The sequence below is a fragment of the Aulonocara stuartgranti genome (assembly GCF_965226115.1).
Source record: "Aulonocara stuartgranti genome assembly, chromosome: 16".
NCBI lineage: Eukaryota > Metazoa > Chordata > Actinopteri > Cichliformes > Cichlidae > Aulonocara > Aulonocara stuartgranti.
In genome coordinates this window covers 29,150,923-29,171,913 of record NC_138952.1, presented here as the reverse complement: position 1 = coordinate 29,171,913, position 20,991 = coordinate 29,150,923, and the positions used below count along the sequence as shown (strand labels likewise).

At 41.6% G+C, this 20,991-nt stretch overlaps 1 protein-coding gene across 6 annotated transcripts in view; it reads left to right on the top strand.

The window, feature by feature from the left end:
• Positions 1–19: 19 nt before the first annotated feature.
• The window catches only part of LOC309691138 (abl interactor 2-like), a 34,765-nt gene continuing 13,793 nt past the window's right edge, over positions 20–20,991 (top strand). Inside the window, exons 1-3 of one of the 6 annotated variants that reach the window (XM_082508714.1) lie at positions 20–287; positions 15,222–15,389; positions 20,379–20,555. In XM_082508714.1, coding sequence (XP_082364840.1) covers positions 171–287; positions 15,222–15,389; positions 20,379–20,555 — 462 coding nt within the window. In that variant the 5' untranslated portion in view covers positions 20–170. The remainder of the gene's footprint in view (positions 288–15,221; positions 15,390–20,378; positions 20,556–20,991) is intronic. The other 5 variants (XM_082508712.1, XM_082508713.1, XM_082508717.1 and 2 more) reach the window with 5 other exon arrangements.

Sequence of the window (20,991 nt, the reverse complement as noted above, 5' to 3'; positions counted from 1 at the left end):
ACCTTACGACTGTGGGCTCTACACTTGTGCCTGGTAGTCCCTCAGAGCACTTCCACTCGCTCACTTTTCTTCATGCCATCACAATAATGAGATTTCCGCACAGCCCCTGAAGGCGCTAGGATCCATCCATTCAGCGCGCGCTGCAGCCGTGTAGTAAAAGCCATGTAAAAATGGCGGAGCTGCAGATGCTGCTGGAGGAGGAAATTCCTGCGGGACGAAGAGCGTTGTTGGACAGTTTTACCAACCTGGAAAGAGTCGCGGAGTACTGCGAAAGCAACTATGTCCAGGTACATGCTCATATTTAAGCAGCAAGTGTATAAGTTGGGTGAAATGACACATCGAGGCAATGTCAGTTGGGAGTAGGCGGTTTGGATAGAGGAGTGATGGAATGACCGTGCCAGATTCCGTTATGTTACCCGTGGCTTTTATGTAAAGGGGAAAAGTCACAGCGAATTCAATGCAAACACTGACCCGCTGATGCCTGAATAGGAAGGTTGTCGGGGTCAATTCGGTTTTTAAAAAAAAAATCCTCAAACACATCTTTACTAGTGAAAAATCAACTTTTGCAAGTGGTTTGCGCAGCACCGTGTTGTTTTCTGATTGAGCGTGACTCCGTGGGAATGTGATGGGTGGATTTTGGTTAGTTTTAAAAGTTTGCTTTAACCGGATTAAGTTTGAATATGTTCACTGAATGGGTGCCGAATTAATTGTCGAGTTGCGTTTTTATAGTAAAATGTCTCTTGCAAAGTTTGTGATGTTTATGTAAACAGGCAATCGCTTGAGCAGAGATGTGTTAATGGGAGTCTGGCGCGACGCTTAACTGGTATGTGATTGTGGCCGATAACTTGCCCCGTAAATCGCTGCTGAGATTTATGATTTACTTTTAATGCTATTCGTCTGATAATTTAAACAAAATATATAAACAGTTTTTATTTATTTATTTTCATCAAATGATAACCGGCAGAATTAAGGGAATCTGAAGATAATTGTTAGTTTCAGTCCTAATGAAACATTGTTTCAATTTGCCATCAAAGTGGCAAATACGGCTGTTATGACAAATAAATGTATCAGATTAATCTTTAGTATTATCCATTATAGAGTCCGTTTGTCCTTGAAGATGCAGCTAATGATTAATATCCTCGCTGATTGACCTGGCAGCTTTTTCTTGATACAAATTATGTTTTTTTTTAATGCTGTTACAGTGGTTGATGCTCATATTAACATGGCCAAAGTTTCAGACCATGAGGTCCATGTATGTTCAAAACATACTTTAGAGTGCTCGAAATGCTCTTTTTCAGACACTTTCTTCTCCTCTTTGCTCTGTATGACGTCAGTGACAGCGGAGATCCCAAATATGGTCATGTCAGGCTCACAACTCTAGGCTAATTTATGCAAATATGACATGGAGGAAAAGGGGTTTGCACTTATTGCTCTTTCCATTGTTGATGGAATCGGACGACGTATGCGTCAAGTGGACATTGTGAAGGGAAGGGGACAAGAGTGGATCTTCTCTGTGGCTGGCAAATGGACCAACAACACCACAAGCAAGACCTGTTCTATCACATACTTTGTACACTGTTTCTATCTGACATTATGCATGCAGGCTGCAAATGTGAACCATAATTTTTGTTTCTGGCTGTAAGCATATAAGGCCCACCACCTGCTTTTCAAACCATGGATGGTCTAAAACAGGGGTGCCCAATCCCAGTCCTCGAGAGCTACTATCCTGCAGCTTTTAGATGCATCCCTACTCCAACACAGCTGAATCAAATGGTTTGATTACCTCTTCAGCATGCCATCGTGTTTGGCAAAGGCCTGATAACAAGCCATTCATTTGATTCGGGTGTGTGGGAACAAGGATGCATCTAAAAGCTGCAGGACGGTAGCTCTCGAGGACCGGGATTGGGCACCCCTGGTCTAAAAGATGGATGTAGCTACCATTATGCCACCTGTTGGTTTGTGAAGTCTTATTTTTGAATTTTCAAGCTGATGTTCCCCCCCACCCCCCAAACGTAATGTTTGTCATGTCATTGAAACCGGACGTGACGAGCAAAGGTTGGATCTAAACTGCACATACAGCAATTTTCAACTGCGACTTACTCAAGGCTGTTGTGTTATAGCACAGTAATTTGTCATGGGCATAATACAGCCCCTTAAATTTAGTGTTAAATTAACACTCATTATCCACTGATGGCTTCTTGAGAATGTGAGATAGTGAGTTAGACACCAGTAGCTGTACTGGGCTGCCATCCCTCCACCCCCGTACTTGCTTAGCGGAGAGTGTATGAGTACGTGGGCAGGCGAGGCTGTTACGGACAACTGTTCCTCCTCAGCTGGTCCTGTATACACACCTGTTCATAGCCACATTTCATTTAGATTCGTGTGTTTGTGTGAGTCTTACTGTCAGTCAACAAGTGAAAGTGCAACAACAGTCTTTCTTCTTTAAAGGCCAGAAGCACACAGGCGCTACATGATGCATCACCGAAGACCGACACAGAAATCTTGTTCTGCACATCTACACTTGATGAATACCACAAGGGCACTTTCTTTTTCCCCACTTTTATTCCTTCTCCTCTCTATTTCTTCCTTCCTTTATAACCTTTGACCTTTTTATTTCTCAACCTGTTTTCACGCTGTACTAGCTTGGCATTAGCTTCCTCATTTTAGCAGTCACATCAGCAGTAACATGTCATCTTCTCAGGAAAACTGAAAGTCTTTTTTAGCTCGTTAGACTGCTCACACTGCATGTTCAGATTGAGCCTAGCAAGGCTAACTCAGTACCCAGAGGATGGCCTACATTTATGCAGCCAGCAGATGATGTGATTGTTACATAATAGCGCAGTGTGCTGATCCTGTTTTATGGGCTAAATATTTGGATTCAGAGTTTACCCAGGTCAAGTCGTTGTTTGTCTTATGTGGCCACATCCTGGCATCCTTGTGGTCCAAATTCAGATTTAAATCAGTCTAGTGCTTTTTAAGGGGTGGGATTGGGAGGGTTACAGAGTGTCTTTATTCTTTTCATTCAGAATCAACTTTCTGGGATTCCTTACCTGCATCAAGGTGCTTTGAGTGTTCATTTGTTTCCAGTGAACAGAGATTTTCAGTAACATAATGTTGCAACTGTACAAGATACAGTCATGAAACTTTGCACGTCTATGGTTGACATCAAACCATAGACCACACCTGGCTTTGAACAAGGGTGTGGGAAGTGGGGAGGACAAGGGCTCCTTCCCATTTTATTTTGTACAATCCTGACATGCAGACAAACACCTGTGAGCAAACACTTGGCAACAGTGAAAAGGGAAAACTCTCTTTTAAGAGGAAGAAACCTCCAGCAGAACCAGGCTCAGGGTGGGGCAGCCATCTGCTGCGATTGGTTGGAGGTGAGAGGAGGTAGATGAGACAAAAGACACACTGTGGAAGCGAGCCAGAGATTAATAATAATGAATGACTAAATGCAGAGAGGTGTATAAAAACGGAGAGCATGAGAAGAGGTAAATGAAGACAAAACACTCAGTGCATTATGGGAAACCCCCACAGCAGCCTAGCCTTATTTAAAAGGATTCAGGGTCACCTCATCCAGCTCTAACTTTATGCTTTATCAGAAAGGAAAGCTGAAGGCTCTGTCTCCCATTCTACTTTTAAATATCCTAGGCACCACAATTGAGCCAGTAGTCTGATGGCAAAATGCTCTAATGGGGTGCTATGAGGTCTTTAACATAAACTGGGGCCTGATTATTCAAGACCTTGTAATCTGTTATGTGGTATAAAAACTGATTTCCATGACAAATGTAACCTGAAAATATCTCTTATGTGAACCAGTTGCAAACTGGTCATTAGTTGTGTTTATTAATAAAACTATGTTTGGAAGAGGCAAAGTAGGAGGAGAGTATGAAACTATCGAGTCCGCCTGTATGCACAGTTTCACAGCTGTCTGCAGATATCAGGCTGATGTCAGGAGACACAAACAGCAGGAGCTGAGCTTGTGTGCTGACTTTCCTGTTCTGCCTCTGCTCAAAGTGATAATTAAAGTGGATTTTAATGCTCTGCTCTATTGAAGCCTCTTGTTCTGACTGCCCACAGCTGTGTGGGACTACTAGAATGTGTAAAATATGACAGCTTTGCAGGTGGTGCAGATCTTAATGCTCTGCTGCCATGCATGTGACATCCTTAAATAATACAGCATTTCAATTACACATTATTGGTGGAGTTTTAAGTTGTTGGCTCCTTTTAATAATCGGGGAAAAGTAATTTTTGCTGTTCTTGTGATCAATAATAATGATCATTATTGATCATTAACGTGGTCAGTTTTTAATCAGGGAAATGGTCTATCCTACTTTAGATGTTCATACTTCAAACAGCCATCCAGACTCCTAGCTTTGTCAGGAAAAAAGGCAGAGATGACTGTTCCTGCCTCTTCCAAAGGTGCTGGAGACCCGGTTTTCAATATAACACCACCCACACATCCTCCTCCTTAATGCTGTAGGTTTGTAAACTGAGATAAATTGAAGCTGCACTCTAGAAAGTTAGAGCCTTAAATAGCTGCTTTCTTTTTTACAGAAAGTTTGTTGGAATATTTACTGTAACACAAAGGAAAAGATATTAGAGAAAATGATGAAAAATGGTGAGAAAAAAAGCAGCAAAGCAGGCCGTTACTACTTTTCTTTTTTTTCAGATAAATTGCAAAATGTGTGGTTGTTTAGCGCCTTCAGCAAAGAATCCGAGCGAGTCTGAACTGAGCATGTGCAGACACGTTTCTCCTCCTTGCCCCAACTACAGTCCTGTCCTGTTTTGTTCCTTCAGGGTTCTCCACAGCTGGTACCGGTTAGCTGTCAGCAGAGGTAGTTGTAATGTAACTCGACCTCCTGCTGCTCATTGAAAACACATGGTAGCACTGCAGGAAGCTGGACATATACTCTGGTGATGGCTGTGTGCGTGTGTGTGTTTTGGGTTGAAAACCATGGCAATTGGTGCATCAGCCTCCACTTTCATTACTGATGCCAGGAACAGCTCCTGCGGGGGCGAAACACGCTGAACATTTGGAAAGATGGGTTTGTGATCAGAAGCTTGGCAAACCTGAGGTGATCATACATGCAGGCTCATAGAACAAAAGTTGTTTTTTTCTCTTTTTCTAATAATTATGTGATATTCAGCTAGCACTGTATAATTAATGTGTTGTTGCAGTGCAGGTTGTGCAGTGGCACTTCAGAAGGACAGTACAACAGTCAGTGTCCGTTTGGTGCATGGTCACATGACTACCCTCTGTGGAGACCAGGTGGAACTGGATGCCAGCTGATGTAGAGACAGTGTTACTCTTTGATTCCCAATAATCTATTCATAATCAATTTAGTTCAGTTCAGTGATAGCACGTGTCCAACAGAGTGATGTCTGCTTCTGGTACCTTAACACTGGCCTGAAAGTTCAGCTGGGTTTACACTATGATGGTGTTTATGTTACCTAATCAATCAATGTTTATGTTGGCTAAATAAGTAGTTGGCACCAGAAATCCTGGTTTGTTAAGATGATGTTTAAAATGTCCGTTAATAAATCCTAGTAGTTAATAAATCGGCTGGGATTTTTAAGTAACATTACTGCCATATTGTCATACACTTACTGACCGGGATGCCACCTGGATGGCTCCCAGGTGCATTGGACTGGTTTGGGATTGGGGGCCAGACCTCAGATTACCATGGGGGGGATTTGTCATCTCACATGCATGCGTGGCGTCCCCCGGGATGAGCTGGAGAAAGTGGCTCACACCAAAAACACCGGGGTTATTTTTAAATGACTACTTCCATGAAATAATTCTAAATCTGTGGCAAATATAGTAAACAAATGGAAAATATTCAGCTTTTTTTCCTCCTTTTTTTTCTACAGTTGGATCTACAGATTTAGATTTTTGTCTTTTTTTTTCTCCGCCAAATGCACTTAGCTGTGTTTCCATTTTTCTTCAGAAATAATCAAATCTGGCTTTTTGTTTTCCCAGTTTAACCTGCAGGAGTTTGAGAAAACTCCTGTAACATTTTGTACTGCCACAAAGAACAAAATCACAACCAGTCAGCTGTCGATTCCTTTAAAATGGAAATAAAGCTGGGAGAAAATGTGTCAGCCATTAATTAAGAGTGTCGCACAAGAGGTGGGGAAATTATTGTGATCACAGTGTGTTAGTGGCTGACAGACAAGATGGAAAAGTGTGTGTTGTACATTTTATTATTATTCATGTTTTACTTACTGTGAGACCAAGTGGATTCGGATTCAGTGCAGTTCAAATTCATTTTATTTACTGCTTGGGCTTTGTTTTCTTTACATTATTGAGGATCAATAATAATCACTAGTGTTCATCTGCAAAAGTGATTATGCTTCCTCATTTATATTACCAGACGTTAGAAGCAATGTAAAATTTCATTGTGATTAATACTGCTTGACCCAGCAGCTGTTACCAAGCTGCAGTGATGCTGTGTATTGACATTTAAAAAGAGTGCTTTCACTGAGCGTTAAGAGGGTTGATGATGCTGATTTAAAGAGATAGACTGTTTTTTTTTCCTCTTAACTAAACTTTGTGTGACTTTAACTGACAAATTGTCTTTTTTTTAAAGTTCCTCATTGTTCTTCTAGTGTGCACAAAGACTGCTTGTATGTTTTATGTAATCGAGTAATTTAAAAAAATAATTAAAAGTAGAAATACCTCCCAAGCCATTAACTTATATACAGGGAGTGTAGAATTATTAGGCAAATGAGTATTTTGTCCACATCATCCTCTTCATGCATGCTGTCTTACTCCAAGCTGTATAGGCTCGAAAGCCTACTACCAATTAAGCATATTAGGTGATGTGCATCTCTGTAATGAGAAGGGGTGTGGTCTAATGACATCAACACCCTATATCAGGTGTGCATAATTATTAGGCAACTTCCTTTCCTTTGGCAAAATGGGTCAAAAGAAGGACTTGACAGGCTCAGAAAAGTCAAAAATAGTGAGATATCTTGCAGAGGGATGCAGCAGTCTCAAAATTGCAAAGCTTCTGAAGCGTGATCATCGAACAATCAAGCGTTTCATTCAAAATAGTCAACAGGGTCGCAAGAAGCATGTGGAAAAACCACGGCGCAAAATAACTGCCCATGAACTGAGAAAAGTCAAGCGTGCAGCTGCCAAGATGCCACTTGCCACCAGTTTGGCCATATTTCAGAGCTGCAACATCACTGGAGTGCCCAAAAGCACAAGGTGTGCAATACTCAGAGACATGGCCAAGGTAAGAAAGGCTGAAAGACGACCACCACTGAACAAGACACACAAGCTGAAACGTCAAGACTGGGCCAAGAAATATCTCAAGACTGGTTTTTCTAAGGTTTTATGGACTGATGAAATGAGAGTGAGTCTTGATGGGCCAGATGGATGGGCCCGTGGCTGGATTGGTAAAGGGCAGAGAGCTCCAGTCCGACTCAGACGCCAGCAAGGTGGAGGTGGAGTACTGGTTTGGGCTGGTATCATCAAAGATGAGCTTGTGGGGCCTTTTCGGGTTGAGGATGGAGTCAAGCTCAACTCCCAGTCCTACTGCCAGTTTCTGGAAGACACCTTCTTCAAGTAGTGGTACAGGAAGAAGTCTGCATCCTTCAAGAAAAACATGGTTTTCATGCAGGACAATGCTCCATCACACGCGTCCAAGTACTCCACAGCGTGGCTGGCAAGAAAGGGTATAAAAGAAGAAAAACTAATGACATGGCCACCTTGTTCACCTGATCTGAACCCCATTGAGAACCTGTGGTCCATCATCAAATGTGAGATTTACAAGGAGGGAAAACAGTACACCTCTCTGAACAGTGTCTGGGAGGCTGTGGTTGCTGCTGCACGCAATGTTGATGGTGAACAGATCAAAACACTGACAGAATCCATGGATGGCAGGCTTTTGAGTGTCCTTGCAAAGAAAGGTGGCTATATTGGTCGCTGATTTGTTTTTGTTTTGTTTTTGAATGTCAGAAATGTATATTTGTGAATGTGGAGATGTTATATTGGTTTCACTGGTAAAAATAAATAATTGAAATGGGTATATATTTGTTTTTGTTAAGTTGCCTAATAATTATGCACAGTAATAGTCACCTGCACACACAGATATCCCCCTAAAATAGCTAAAACTAACAACAAACTAAAAACTACTTCCAAAAACATTCAGCTTTGATATTAATGAGTTTTTTGGGTTCATTGAGAACATGGTTGTTGTTCAATAATAAAATTATTCCTCAAAAATACAACTTGCCTAATAATTCTGCACTCCCTGTATGTGTACACACAGAGAGCGACCTGTCCTTGTAAGGTAAAAGCAGGCTCTTGGCCGTTGGTGGCTGTCTCTCTCTGACAGAAGCTACAAACAAACCTGTGCTTGGTTTAAGATAAACGGTGTAGTGCAGGGACGGATTCAAAGCCGAAGAGAATTGCACTTCCTTCCATGGTCGTACCTCTCCCAGTTGTTTGTTTGTTAAAATCCATCTCTCTGGCTTTCCCTTTTATTTAAGAGCTGACATAATAAAGGGATGAGATAAAGGGGCAAGAAGTGTATAACATCACATTTACCTTTGCACAGCAGTCATTTGGCGACTGGATCACTGCTCTCAGTTTTTTTACATCACTGGGGATTCACAAAGAAGCAAGTAAGGATGGTTTTACCCTGCCAACTGCATCAGTCTGGCTTGTGTTAGCTTATGTTGTGTACTTGTCTTGAATAAGTGGTGGTATTGTGGGATGCTGATGTGGGATATGATTGTCCTTATTTTTCTTTAAATTTCCAGACTGCTGCAGATGTACAGTTTCCGACTGTGTCTTTTGTTATTGAGTTAGTCCTGTGAGCACAGCAGCCCCTCCTACCTGCTCTTCAAACCTTCTAATTGTGAGAGACAGCCAATCGGAAGACTGTTGACCAAAGGAGGGTGGCCTTAAGGAGAGAGCAAAGAAACGGACATGTTTCAGCGAGTGGATTTCTTCTTTCTTCTTTCCCATGAGTGGTTGCCATCTTTACTTTGCACGTTGTACTCATCACTGGTGTCCTGACTTATCTCAGAATCACTGGCTACGCTGATGTTGGAGATGGTGCCACCATTATTCTGTGGGTTTCTGTGGTCTTCGGTGTCTTCTATCTCTTCATGTAATCCCACACTGACTCTGTGATGTGGAGATGAGGGCTCCGTGGAGGCTGTACCATCTGCTGTTTTTCTTAAGATGTCTTGACATTTACAAGCAGCATTTGCCGCCACACTTTGTGGCTGTTTTTAAATGTTGATCTTAGAATAATTAACAGTAGGAATGTGGCTAATAGACCAGAGTCTGTTTTGTTTAAAAAAATAAATGAATTAAAAAAGAGGTCAGGGGAATTAGAGGATGCTTATGATTCTACATAGGTCTGATATGACTTATGTACATGAACTTAGTTGGAAAAAGGGAGGAGGGGATAACATCAACAGCATCATTACGTGTGCGGCTAAGTGTGTGCTGCTTTGCCTTCGCCTCAGGCCAGAGGAGGCATCCCTCCAACTAGGTCACTGCTAACAGGGTATCAGATGGCTGATGAGAACGAAGGGAGAGAAAAATAGGAGATATTAGGATGATGTGATAAAGAGGGAGGAGAGGAGAGGAAAGGGAGATGACTAAGACAGAAGAGGATGGAAGAATAGGGAAGGAGGCGGGCTGATTGTAGATTTAGACAGTGAAGCAAAGATAAAAATGAGAATATTTATCAAAAAGGACTGGACTCAAAAGTTACGTTCTTCATTAAGACTTAGAAAGTTTGTGGATGCTGACTTTTGCTGTCATGGACCTCCTCAAAAAATGGGGCTGAATTTATGAATTTATTCACTCTTTTAAACTCTCGCTGGCACGGTGGTTAGCACTATTGCCTCACAGAAGGAGGTCCTGAGTCCCCCGTGTTTGTGTGGGTTCTCTCCGGGTACTTCAGCTTCCTCCCACAGTCCAAAGACATGCAGTTAGTCGGTTTAGGTTATGTGGTCATTCTAAATCGCCCATGTGTGTGAATGGTTGTCTGTCGCAATGTGTTAGCCCTGCAACAGACTGGTGACCTGTCCAGCGTGTACCCTGCCTCTTGCCCTAAGACAGCTGGGTTAGGCTCTACCCAGCTGTGTCGCAAAATAAACTGTTTATGGCAATATTCTTTCACCGTTCTGATGGTCACTGTAGTGGCTATGTTAATTTCTTAAAGTTCTCTCTTTCTCTTATATTTAATATAACCACTCTATGGACGGACAAGAGCCTGTTTTTATGCGTTGTCGTTAGCAACAACGACGGTAAAACCATCGCGTGTCCGCTTGTTTATTTTCCACATAAACCTTTCAGAATAAAGCTCAAGATCCTGTTGAGACTTTTCAAAATAAACTGAATCACGTGAAAGAGTATGCAGTGTTTACGGATGAGAAGCAAAAAAGAGCCGCCAGGTGCTAAAAAATAAACCTTAGACTCAAACGTTAGAACAGGCTTTTCGCCGCAGCACGCCGTGTAATAAATACTCACAAAGAAAACAGCGGCCGTTACAACTTATGTCTAACAATGTATAGTGTCATGCATCGGTTAAAACATTTGACTCCAGGTACACGACACCCAGCTGGAAACACTTCACGCAAGTCGAGCTGCCCGAGATTCACAGAATTTTCATAAAATGTAAAATTTTTGTGATTTATATCATTATTGGACGATAGATGTCTTATATCGGGATATGAGATTTTGGTCATATCACACAGCCCTAACGTCACACACAACGCGCTCTGTTTAGACCCAGACCAAACTGTTTCAGACTTTACGTTTCCCAATTTTGCTTTAAGTTATTTTGTTATTTACATATGGCCTAATAATTAACCTTATTGCTGTTTTAGAGGAGCGGTGCTTCCAAGGATAGCTGCAGATTTCTGTCAGAATCTACAGATTATGCAGTACAAATAAAATGTTCACGTTTCTCCAACGTTGTCTTCCCAGCAGTTTAACTGACATCTACACTGGATGGTTCATGTTGTCTTCTCCGGCGCTGATAATTGGCGTCTGTCTTGTGTCAGTGATGTAAAAGACGGATTTAATGCGACATGGCCATTCAAACTGCAGACGCTTTCTAAAACATCAGATATGTATCGGATTGAGTACCACATACGAAAGTGACCCAGGTCGGATTTGAAAATATCGGATTTGAGCTGTTCACACTGTCATTCCATGATCAGATATGGGTCGCATAGGGTCAAAAAAGTCGGATTTGATGCGTTTTCACCTGCAGTGTGAACGTAGCCTTTGTCTCCCATATTCTCACTTCTGGATGTAGTCTGTACAGTTCCCACATTGGTGCCATCAGACATGCCCCAAGCTGGCAGGTGAAAAACCGTTTAACACCCACATCTGACTGAAACCAATATTTGTGCTCTCAGATAAGTGCTAGAAAAGGTCAGTGCTGCAGTGCGTGTTTGAAAACCGCTTCAGTCAAAAAAAGGTGGTGACTATTTCTGTTTAAAATCTTTAACTCAGTGGTTAATCCTTGCTCTGATGTTTCGATGGATGCCTCCCTGACCCTCTGTGAAAAATTTCTAAATCATTTTATAGATAAGATCTCAGTGTTAAGGGCCCCACATTCTCCGGTAGTAAATCAAGCCCCAGTTTCCGAATGGTCAACGGTTTTTCAACAGTTTGAACCTGTGTCGTTCTCGACTTTAAATGAAATAATTAATAACCTGAGAAGCTCAAATTCTCTGCATGACATTATTCCTTCTCGTATCATTAAGGATGGATTGAATACAATCGGGTCCTGTATCTTATTTTTAACTCATCACTGTTATCTGGCTGTGTTCCGACTGTCTTTAAACATGCAGTCGTGCAACCTGTTATCAAGAAAAGCAGCCTTGATCATAACACTCTAGCAAATTACAGGCAGATTTCTAAACTCCCTTTCATGTCAAACATTTTAGAGAAAATAGTGCTTCAGCAACTACAGACCCATTTAGAGAGAAACGGTATAAGTGATAAATTCCAGTCTGGATTTTAAACCGCGTCACAGCACCGAAACTGCCCTACTAAGAGTCTTCAATGACCTCCTTCTAATCGCTGACTCCGGGCGCTCTGCGGTCTTAGTTCTATTAGATTTGACTTCAGCCTTTGACACGGTTGACCATGATATTCTTTTGGCAAGCTTAGAACAAGTAGCAGGCCTTAAAGGAAATGTTCTCTCATGGTTTAAATCATATTTTTCTGAGAGGTCGGTCTCTGTCATGATGGGAAAATATTCCTCTTCTTCTGCCCTTTGTTGCTGTGGTGTGCCCCAGGGCTCGGTACTGGGTCCTGTGTTGTTTTCTCTGTACATGTTGCCCTTGGGCTCCATTTTTGAAAAACATAATGTCTGTTTTCACTGCTATGCTGATGATATTCAAATCTACCTCCACTTGACTGGGGATGTTTCATCTTCACTACAGCTTCTGTTTGATTGTCTGAGGGATGTCAAAGACTGGTTATCACGTAACTCTCTTACTTTAAATGAAAAGAAGACAGAAATGATTGTTTTTGATAGAAATATGCCTCTGGGGCAACTGACTGGTACACTCGGGCCTGTTGCTAATCACCTCACTGATGCTGCTAGGAATCTTGGAGTTTTCATGGACAGTTGCTTCAAACTAGATAAACAGGTGTCTACTGTGGTAAAAACCAGCTTTCACCAACTACGCCTAATTTCTAAGGCTAAACCTTATATACCACGCAACGATCTGGAGAAACTCATTCATGCTTTCATCACTTCAAGACTAGATTATTGTAATTCTCTCTACTTGGGCCTACAATCTTCCCTCCTTCAGCGATTGCAGCTGGTCCAAAATGCTGCAGCACGTCTCTTAACAGGCACTAGAAAGTATGATTCTATCACCCCTGTTCTGGCCAACTTACATTGGCTTCCTATTAAATATCGAATTGATTTTAAAATTTTATTGTTTACTTATAAAATCCTAAATAATATGGCACCTGACTACCTAGCTGATCTCCTCTGTCTGTATAGCCCTAAGAGAGCACTAAGATCATCGGGCCAACTGCTCTTAGTGCAACCTAGGTCTCTGCTGAAGACCAGAGGAGGCCGTGCCTTTGCCTTTGCCGCACCCAGGTTATGGAATATTCTTCCTCTTCATATTCGCGCATCAGATTCTATTCAATCTTTTAAATCACGTCTAAAAACGTACTTGTTTAACCTGGCATTCAAGGCTAATTAGGGTAATTTACATCTGGCTTTGCATTTCGATTATGTAATTATTTTATATCTGTAATTTATATTTTATATTGTGATTTTTATCTGTATCATGATTTTACTGGAAAGCACTTTTGTGTACTTCAGCCTTTAAAATGTGCTATATAAATAAATTTTGATTGATTTTTTTTTTTTTTTTTTTTTTTTTTTTTTTTTAACAAATCACTGTATTACATTTTTAGGAATTTAATTAAGAGTAATTAAAATATCATTGTTCCCTATCAAGGTGTGGGGGCATGGGAGTGGGGACAGCTGGCTTGGGAATGCCTCTGGATCTGGATCTGGATAAGCAATTGAAAATGCATGGATGGAGTGATGGATGAAATGAGGAGCAGTGATAAATTTAGTGTGCAGACATCTGCAGCCTCGACATACTGCTGATAATCAGTTACTGTTACACTGTGTATTCTGACCTGATTTAAGCAGATAACACTAAACAAGATCACCATTACACTACACTGGGATGTCCACAACCTTTATGTAGAAATGTTATGTCTCATAAATCAAATAGACTGCCAGATTCCTAGAATCAGCACATGAAGCATTAATAAGGCAGACGGCAGAGAATTCGAGCCCTCGCGGTGACAAAAATATAATGTTGAAAAAATAGAACTTGCTACAAGTTCTCTGTCTACCCATTTGGAATGTAAAATATGAAAATAAAATCTCACTGTGCTCTTCGAAGTGTTAAAACACTGAGCTGAGCCGTCACAGCAGGCGTCACCTAAAACAGCTGGAAAGTGCTGCACAGCTCGCTGAGGGCAGAGGTCACCGCTTGAGCCTCTGTAACACCTGCTGTTCTCTTTTCTTTTTGCTCTGCTCTCACACATAGTTTATTATGACGTCGGCGTGCGGTTTTTGTTTTTACGCTGTAACAATAGCGACTTCAAATGCAGCATTGTGTCTCTGACTTGGTGAAGCACTTGCTGGTTTGCTTTGAGATTCGTGACACCACTTCTCAGTGTTTTCTTTAATTATGTCACTGAAGAAGTTTTAATGGTTTAGACTCTGCGACTGAATGTAGGGCTCTGGGTCATCTAAACCTATGACACAAACTCTTTGTGTGTGTTTCCGTTGGTGTTGTCTATTGATAATGTATTTCAAGTCTCTATAAGTGTGTAGTTTGTGTGTGTGTGTGAGAGTACGTGTGTAACACAGAGGCACACATAGATGTCAGTGTGTTTCTTGTCAACCTCGGGCGTGAATGAGTTTGCACTGACCTACATTGTGTTTCAGCAATTATACACACACATGTTGGGCTTTCTGTAGTCGTGGGGACCATAATTCCCTTGCCCCTCAGCTCAACACTGACCTTTATATAACATAAATTATAAATCCCCCGATCAGTTGGAGGGCGTATTTTAAAAGTGAGGAACAGCCAAAATGACCTCACTTCCCACATATGTCCTCGATCCTAAGTTATAAATCACATGTTGGTCCTCACAGAGATTTACAAGCATGCACACACTCTCTTTATACATACAGTACACATGTGAACTCACACATGTAGTTGCTGATGCATGCTGACACGTGCAGTCATGCAAACACACAGACACATTCTGCCAGCTTCTCTCGATAAAATGCTGACTGTGACATTCCAGCAGAAATCATAAAGGTTTTATTCATGTGTATGTCTGTTACTGTGAGGACTAGTTTTGACATTTCTCACTATTTTTGTGGTATTTCATTGATTTGCTGCAAACTAGGCTTCACAGATCAACTACAATTATTCACGTCATAAATTCATACTAAGTAGGGAGTTAGCCAAACGAGGTCCACCTGAGCATGACTGGGCAAGCAAGGCATGTAATAGAACATTTCTAGTCTGAAAAATCCTCATCCGTTTTATCAGCCCCACGTTCGTGTGATATTTCTCATTTCCAAGCTTCATTTTTCTGTCTGTGTCTGTGAGTAAAATGGTTGCACTCTGTGACTCCTGTCCTGAATCTGTCTCCTCTCTCCCCGCAGTCTGCAGACAAGGAGCGGGCGCTGGAGGAAACAAAGAGCTACACCACACAGTCTCTGGCCAGCGTCGCCTACCTCATCAACACGCTGGCCAACAATGTGCTGCAGATGCTGGACATCCAGGCCTCACAACTCCGCCGCATGGAGAGCTCCGTCAACCACATTTCACAGGTCCGCTGAACTTTGAATGTTCTCATTTCTTCTTAGAGGATTAAACAGCCGCTTTGTACGTGTGAGGGATGACGTTTAATGAAAATTCCTCCTCGCACTGCCTTTGTTATCCAAGTCAGGCGTCCAGAGGCACGCTGAAGGTTTCAAACTGTAAACATGATCTAAAATATGAAGTTTGTGAGCAGGAAGGCCCATATACAAAGACACTGGTACACACAATGCACAAAATTATACACACCCGCAAGAGGGCTCCTAAATGAAAGAACAGAACATGCAATCATGTATGAATGCATTTATGTTCAGCAGCCCAGGAGGAGTTTGTGTTTACAAATAGGAGGCAAAAATGCAGAATGTTCAGCAGTAACATAGTGAAAAGAGGTCAAATTATTAGCAGAAAGTGGCGATGGTGGAGAAACTAGCCCTTTTTTTTCTGTACACACTATACTAAGATAAACAGGCTTTGATTGGTAATGTTTTTTTAGGGTTCAGGGTTAAAGCATCAAACAATCTTTAAATCAGTATTTTTTATGATGGTGTATGCAATGAAAACAGACACAATGTTTATGGTGTCTCTGTAGAGAGAGTGTGCGGCTCCTCTTTGCTTTGAGTTTTATAATGAGCTTCAGCTCAGGGTTTGGCTGTCTGACTACAACTTCAAACCGCGTTTGTTTCACTCTATCGGCATAAGAACATCTTTTTCAGCAGCAGCAGGGAGCTGTTTTCAGAGAAGCGTTAAAAGGCCACTGTGCACTGTTCGGCTCTGTCTGTGAAGTGAAAAACACTTGTACCTTTAAATGTTAATGGGTAATGTTGGAATCATGGAGACGGGGTGTTTTCGAACCAGGTTAATACTCTATGCAAACGTAATTCTGTGTACGATCACCGTCAAATCCACGAAGACTCTAAAATGTGATACCAGTGTTCCTGTTTCTCCTGCAGGGGTTCTTTTAATCTTGTTTACATGACTTACAGTAATATTGGATGCTATAGTAAATGAACAGTAATCACTATGTCCTAACTGTTGGAGGACAAAGAACACAGAGCTCTAATTTTGTTTCTGTCAGCTGCTTGGATGAATAAAACCACCTGTAAGTGTGATTGCACCCAACAGTGAAGTGAAAGTGTGTGGTGCTGCCAGGGATCCGATCAGGCTTACACAACACTCTGCACCCACACATCTCACACTGCAGCTGTGTCCAACTTATTCCTGTTCCTAGAAAAACTCTGAGCTGACACGTCGCTCAGTGCACTCTATTGAGAAAAGAGCTATTTTCATTCACTGAGTGTTTAAATCCTCAACAGTCTCTTCACAGAGCAACTCTGTGCTTTGAGGAATAATCGTAGTTTTCAGTGGTACAGGGGCTCCATTCTCCTCGTCGGACCTCCGAATAATTAGTATAATCGGAATGCTCTGTAAGCAGAAATAATGAGATGCTTCTGTCCCTGTTATATCGGGCCAGGCTGTGGTCGCATGTCATAATTGCCGCTTTCTGTTCTGTGAGACACAGTCACATCCGTTGTGTAGGCGAACGCTTCATGCGGTGAGGAATTGCACTGAGATGATCTTTAAAAAATCCATTTTGCATTTGCATGCTGCAGCGGCCGATAGGAGTCGTGGAAGGTGAGGCAGAGATGTCCCGGCGTGCTCGTAGCGCAGGCCGGATGCTCTGTTTTTATTGGCGTGGAAGTTCCTCATCTCTGCTCTAAAACAATCAAATACACTTTTACTGACCTTTGAAAAAACTGGCTACTACATAATATACTGCTGGAGAGTGTAATCTGTCATAATACAGCATAATTTATTAGTAGACTTCTACTTAGCCTGGGAAAAGCCATCGAGAAATGCAGACTGAGCCAAACAATTATCTCAACTTCACAGTGTGCAGATGACTCTCAAAGCTGTCACTACAATGTAGATTAACCTCGCTGGACTATAACTGCAAATAAATAAACCAACAAACCTCTTGACAAGAGGTGGGACTTACCCAACACCCCACACACACAATACTTCACTCACAATGCGATTGTGGGGATTTTTAGCATTTTGCGATATGCTGAGTATTGCAATAACACATATTGTTATTTATCACCTTTTCCAAAACAAATTAAAAAAATAAGAATGTTGGGCTTTAGCCTGGTTTTCGCATGCAGCATGACAATTTGAGTTTGTATTATGAGTCTAAATCTGCAAAATAATTAGGATAAGTTTAGTAGTGTAGTGGAATAAATGGCATTTCTCTCTTTAAGTATCCCCCTCCAGGCTGTAAGTGTCATTGTTCTGGAGAGAGGAGGCAGCTGCTGTCAGCCTGCAGCAAAGTTTCAAAACGTCATGTTTAAAAATTAAACAATCATTTTATCTACACACAGACAGCTCTCGTGTTAGCTTGTTCTTTATTCCATTGCACAGTCTGTGCTTAAAACAACCAGGTGGTACACAGGAGCACTTCTCTTCAACTTCTTTTAACAGGTTTCTTCATGGCTCTCCACCTGCCAAAGTTTTGAAAGCTGTTGTCATATCTAGAAAAACACTTTCCTTTAACCACTTGGGTTCTCTGTCTCGGCTGTGGCGCTGCAGTGTTTCTTCTGTGTATGTGTCAGAGAGGAGATGCCATAAACCTGTCATCAATCAATCAATCAATCTTTATTTCTAAAGCACTTTTCATACAGAAAAAATGTAGCACAAAGTGCTTTACATAGTTAAAAGCAGCCCACCCCACCCTCCAACTCACTCCCCACACTCTCAATACACATATATCCCCCCACCCCCACCCACACACACATACACACACGCGCACACTTAAAGAGTAAAAATTGGGCTGGGCTCGCATGAGCCAAGTGAGGAAACATTATAACAGAGAGCCGTCTGCACCGGGAGCCGGTCACAGACCGCAGCCTCCAGGCTGGGCACACAGCAGGAGGGAGGCCAAGGAGCCCCCCAACCAGGCTGAGAGGACCCCAGAGACCCAGCAGCCACGGTCAATAACAGCCCCGGTGCAGAGAGCGCCCTCCGAGGAAACACTGGAGATATGACGCAATACAATATATACAGGGTAAAATGATAAAATAAATAAGAACAGGATACAATATAAATATAAATAGAATAAGAAGATTAAAAAATGAATAAGAATAAAATCTAAAAATATTAGGTAAATCCTAAATTAATAATAGAATGACAGGATAGAATAAATAAGCATAAAAAATAAATAAACGCTAAGTAAAAGCTAAATTAAAAAGGTGGGTCTTGAGCCTGTTCTTAAAAACATGTACGTTCTCTGCGGCCCTGAGGTCCTCCGGCAGGCTGTTCCACAGACGAGGACCATACCACTGAAAAGCTGCCTCTCCGTGAGTATGTGTCCTGACTTTAGGGACAATCAAAAGGCCAGTACCAGAGGACCTCAGGGTCCGCGAGGGTTCGTATGGTAAAAGCAGATCTGAGAGATAAGAAGGCCCAAGACCATTATGTGAGCATTAACTTCACTGTTTGGTCAGAAGCTGCTCGGGCTGATCTGCAAGGACACTGTGAACTCGGTGTCTGTTTATTTCTCTTACTGGCTGCATGCAGCTCATATAATTCAACTTCACTTGGACCACACATGGGACCCAGTGGCCATGCAGCAGCTGTTTAAAACAATAAGAATTATTGTTTGCGAAATACATTGCAGCCTTCTGAGGGATTAAAGTAAAGACACGCGCTGCACGCTGTTGGAAGGCTGTGATTAATGGAGCACTAGAGCGAGCAGCGTATGATCAGTGTTTCCAGTAATAATTTTGAAGTGAAAGGAACATCCAGGACCAAAGCGATTCAGGACACCATCACTGTGGTGCACTTCTAATACACACAGGAGTGTACAGGTTTCTGTTCTAGACTAAAACATGTAATGAGTATGTCCCTCACTCAACAAGGGGAAATATGCTACATGAAGTTTGCACTTGCTTAAGAATGACGCTCATCATGCATCAACATCTTAATTAAACAAGAAGCTTAATTTAGCAGAGAAAAATGTTAATGTCAAAGTTTTAATCCTGAGTTATTTTTTTCAAAGCTCCCATTTAAACGTGATTGATTGTGATTGTTACCTCTGCCAAGGAGGTTATGTATTTGGTAAAACGCTGGATCCATGCTTTTTATTCCCTTTATAAACATGATAGCTGGAAAAGCTTTGAATGAATACTGATAGAACTTTGTAGGTGTGTAGAGTACGCTCATTGTAATAAATGGCCTGTATTTATATAGCGCTTTACTAGTCCCTAAGGACCCCAAAGTGCTTTACACATCCTGTCATCCACCCATTCACACACACAGTCACACACTGGTGATGGCAGCTACATTGTAGCCACAGCCACCCTGGGGCGCACTGACAGAGGCGAGGCTGCCGGACACTGGCGCCACCGGGCCCTCTGACCACCACCAGTAGGCAACGGGTGAAGTGTCTTGCCCAAGGACACAACGACCGAGACTGTCCAAGCCGGGGCTCGAACCAGCAACCTTCCAATTACAAGGCGAACTCCCAACTCTTGAGCCACAATATTGTATTAAAGTTTTTCTCATATCCACCAAGGTTTTGAAGGTCAGCTTAAGGTTTATTGGTCAAAAATGGACAAAAAGCCTTAGAACTTAGAAGTCTTACAAGTGTCTTGTATGTTGTCAACATATAGAAAGTGTCATATAAAAAATTTAAAATATGTCACATTTGACCTCTGACCTCTCCTTCAAGGTCAATAGAATTATCTGAAGGTCAAAGTGATAATAATAATTTATAGAGCTATTTTAAAAAGTTTCTTCTAACCTTTCCTTCTCATCAACCTCAGCTAAACTCACTGGTATTGCATTTATGTTGGTGCTACTAGCTTAAGCTGCGTCCACACCGGAGCAATTCATTTATATTCCACTTTTCAGTTTGGAGCACTGACACATTAAAATGAGTGCTATTTTTTGTGATTTGTTTTTTTTTTTCTTAATTTGCTCGTCCTTCATTTTTCTTCTTCCAGACCGTTGACATTCACAAGGAGAAGGTAGCGAGGCGGGAGATCGGCATCCTGACCACCAATAAAAACACGTCTCGCGCTCATAAAATTGTAGCTCCAGCCAATCCAGAGAGGCCAGTGCGCTACATCAGGAAGCCCATCGACTACAGCGTCCTGGATGACATTGGCCATGGAGTCAAGGTAGGCAGAGTAATGAGAAGGGAATATAATAACATCCGTTTATATGAACTCGCATATTCAAGTGTTTATAAATGATTACACAGATTCTCATCCATGCACTCAAGCATGTGCATGTACCACCTTTTCTATTTTACTCTTCTTTTTTTATGTATTGCAAGCATTAGTAAACTCTTGAATGAATATCTCTGTACCAGGTTTGCATATCTATTAATAAGAAATCCATTTTTAAAAATCTCTTTAAAAAGAATTGGATAGAAATTGCATGTTTATGTGTATAACTGAGTGAGCCGCGGTTTTTCTCTAAGCATGTAGAGTGTGCACTTGTAAATAAATAGTTTTTATTTAGGATAAGTAGCAATAATTATCTAGGCATTGTGCTTTCACCATTATTTCTTTAACTGCACTCCTCCTCCTCACTTTTCTGTCCACCAGCTCT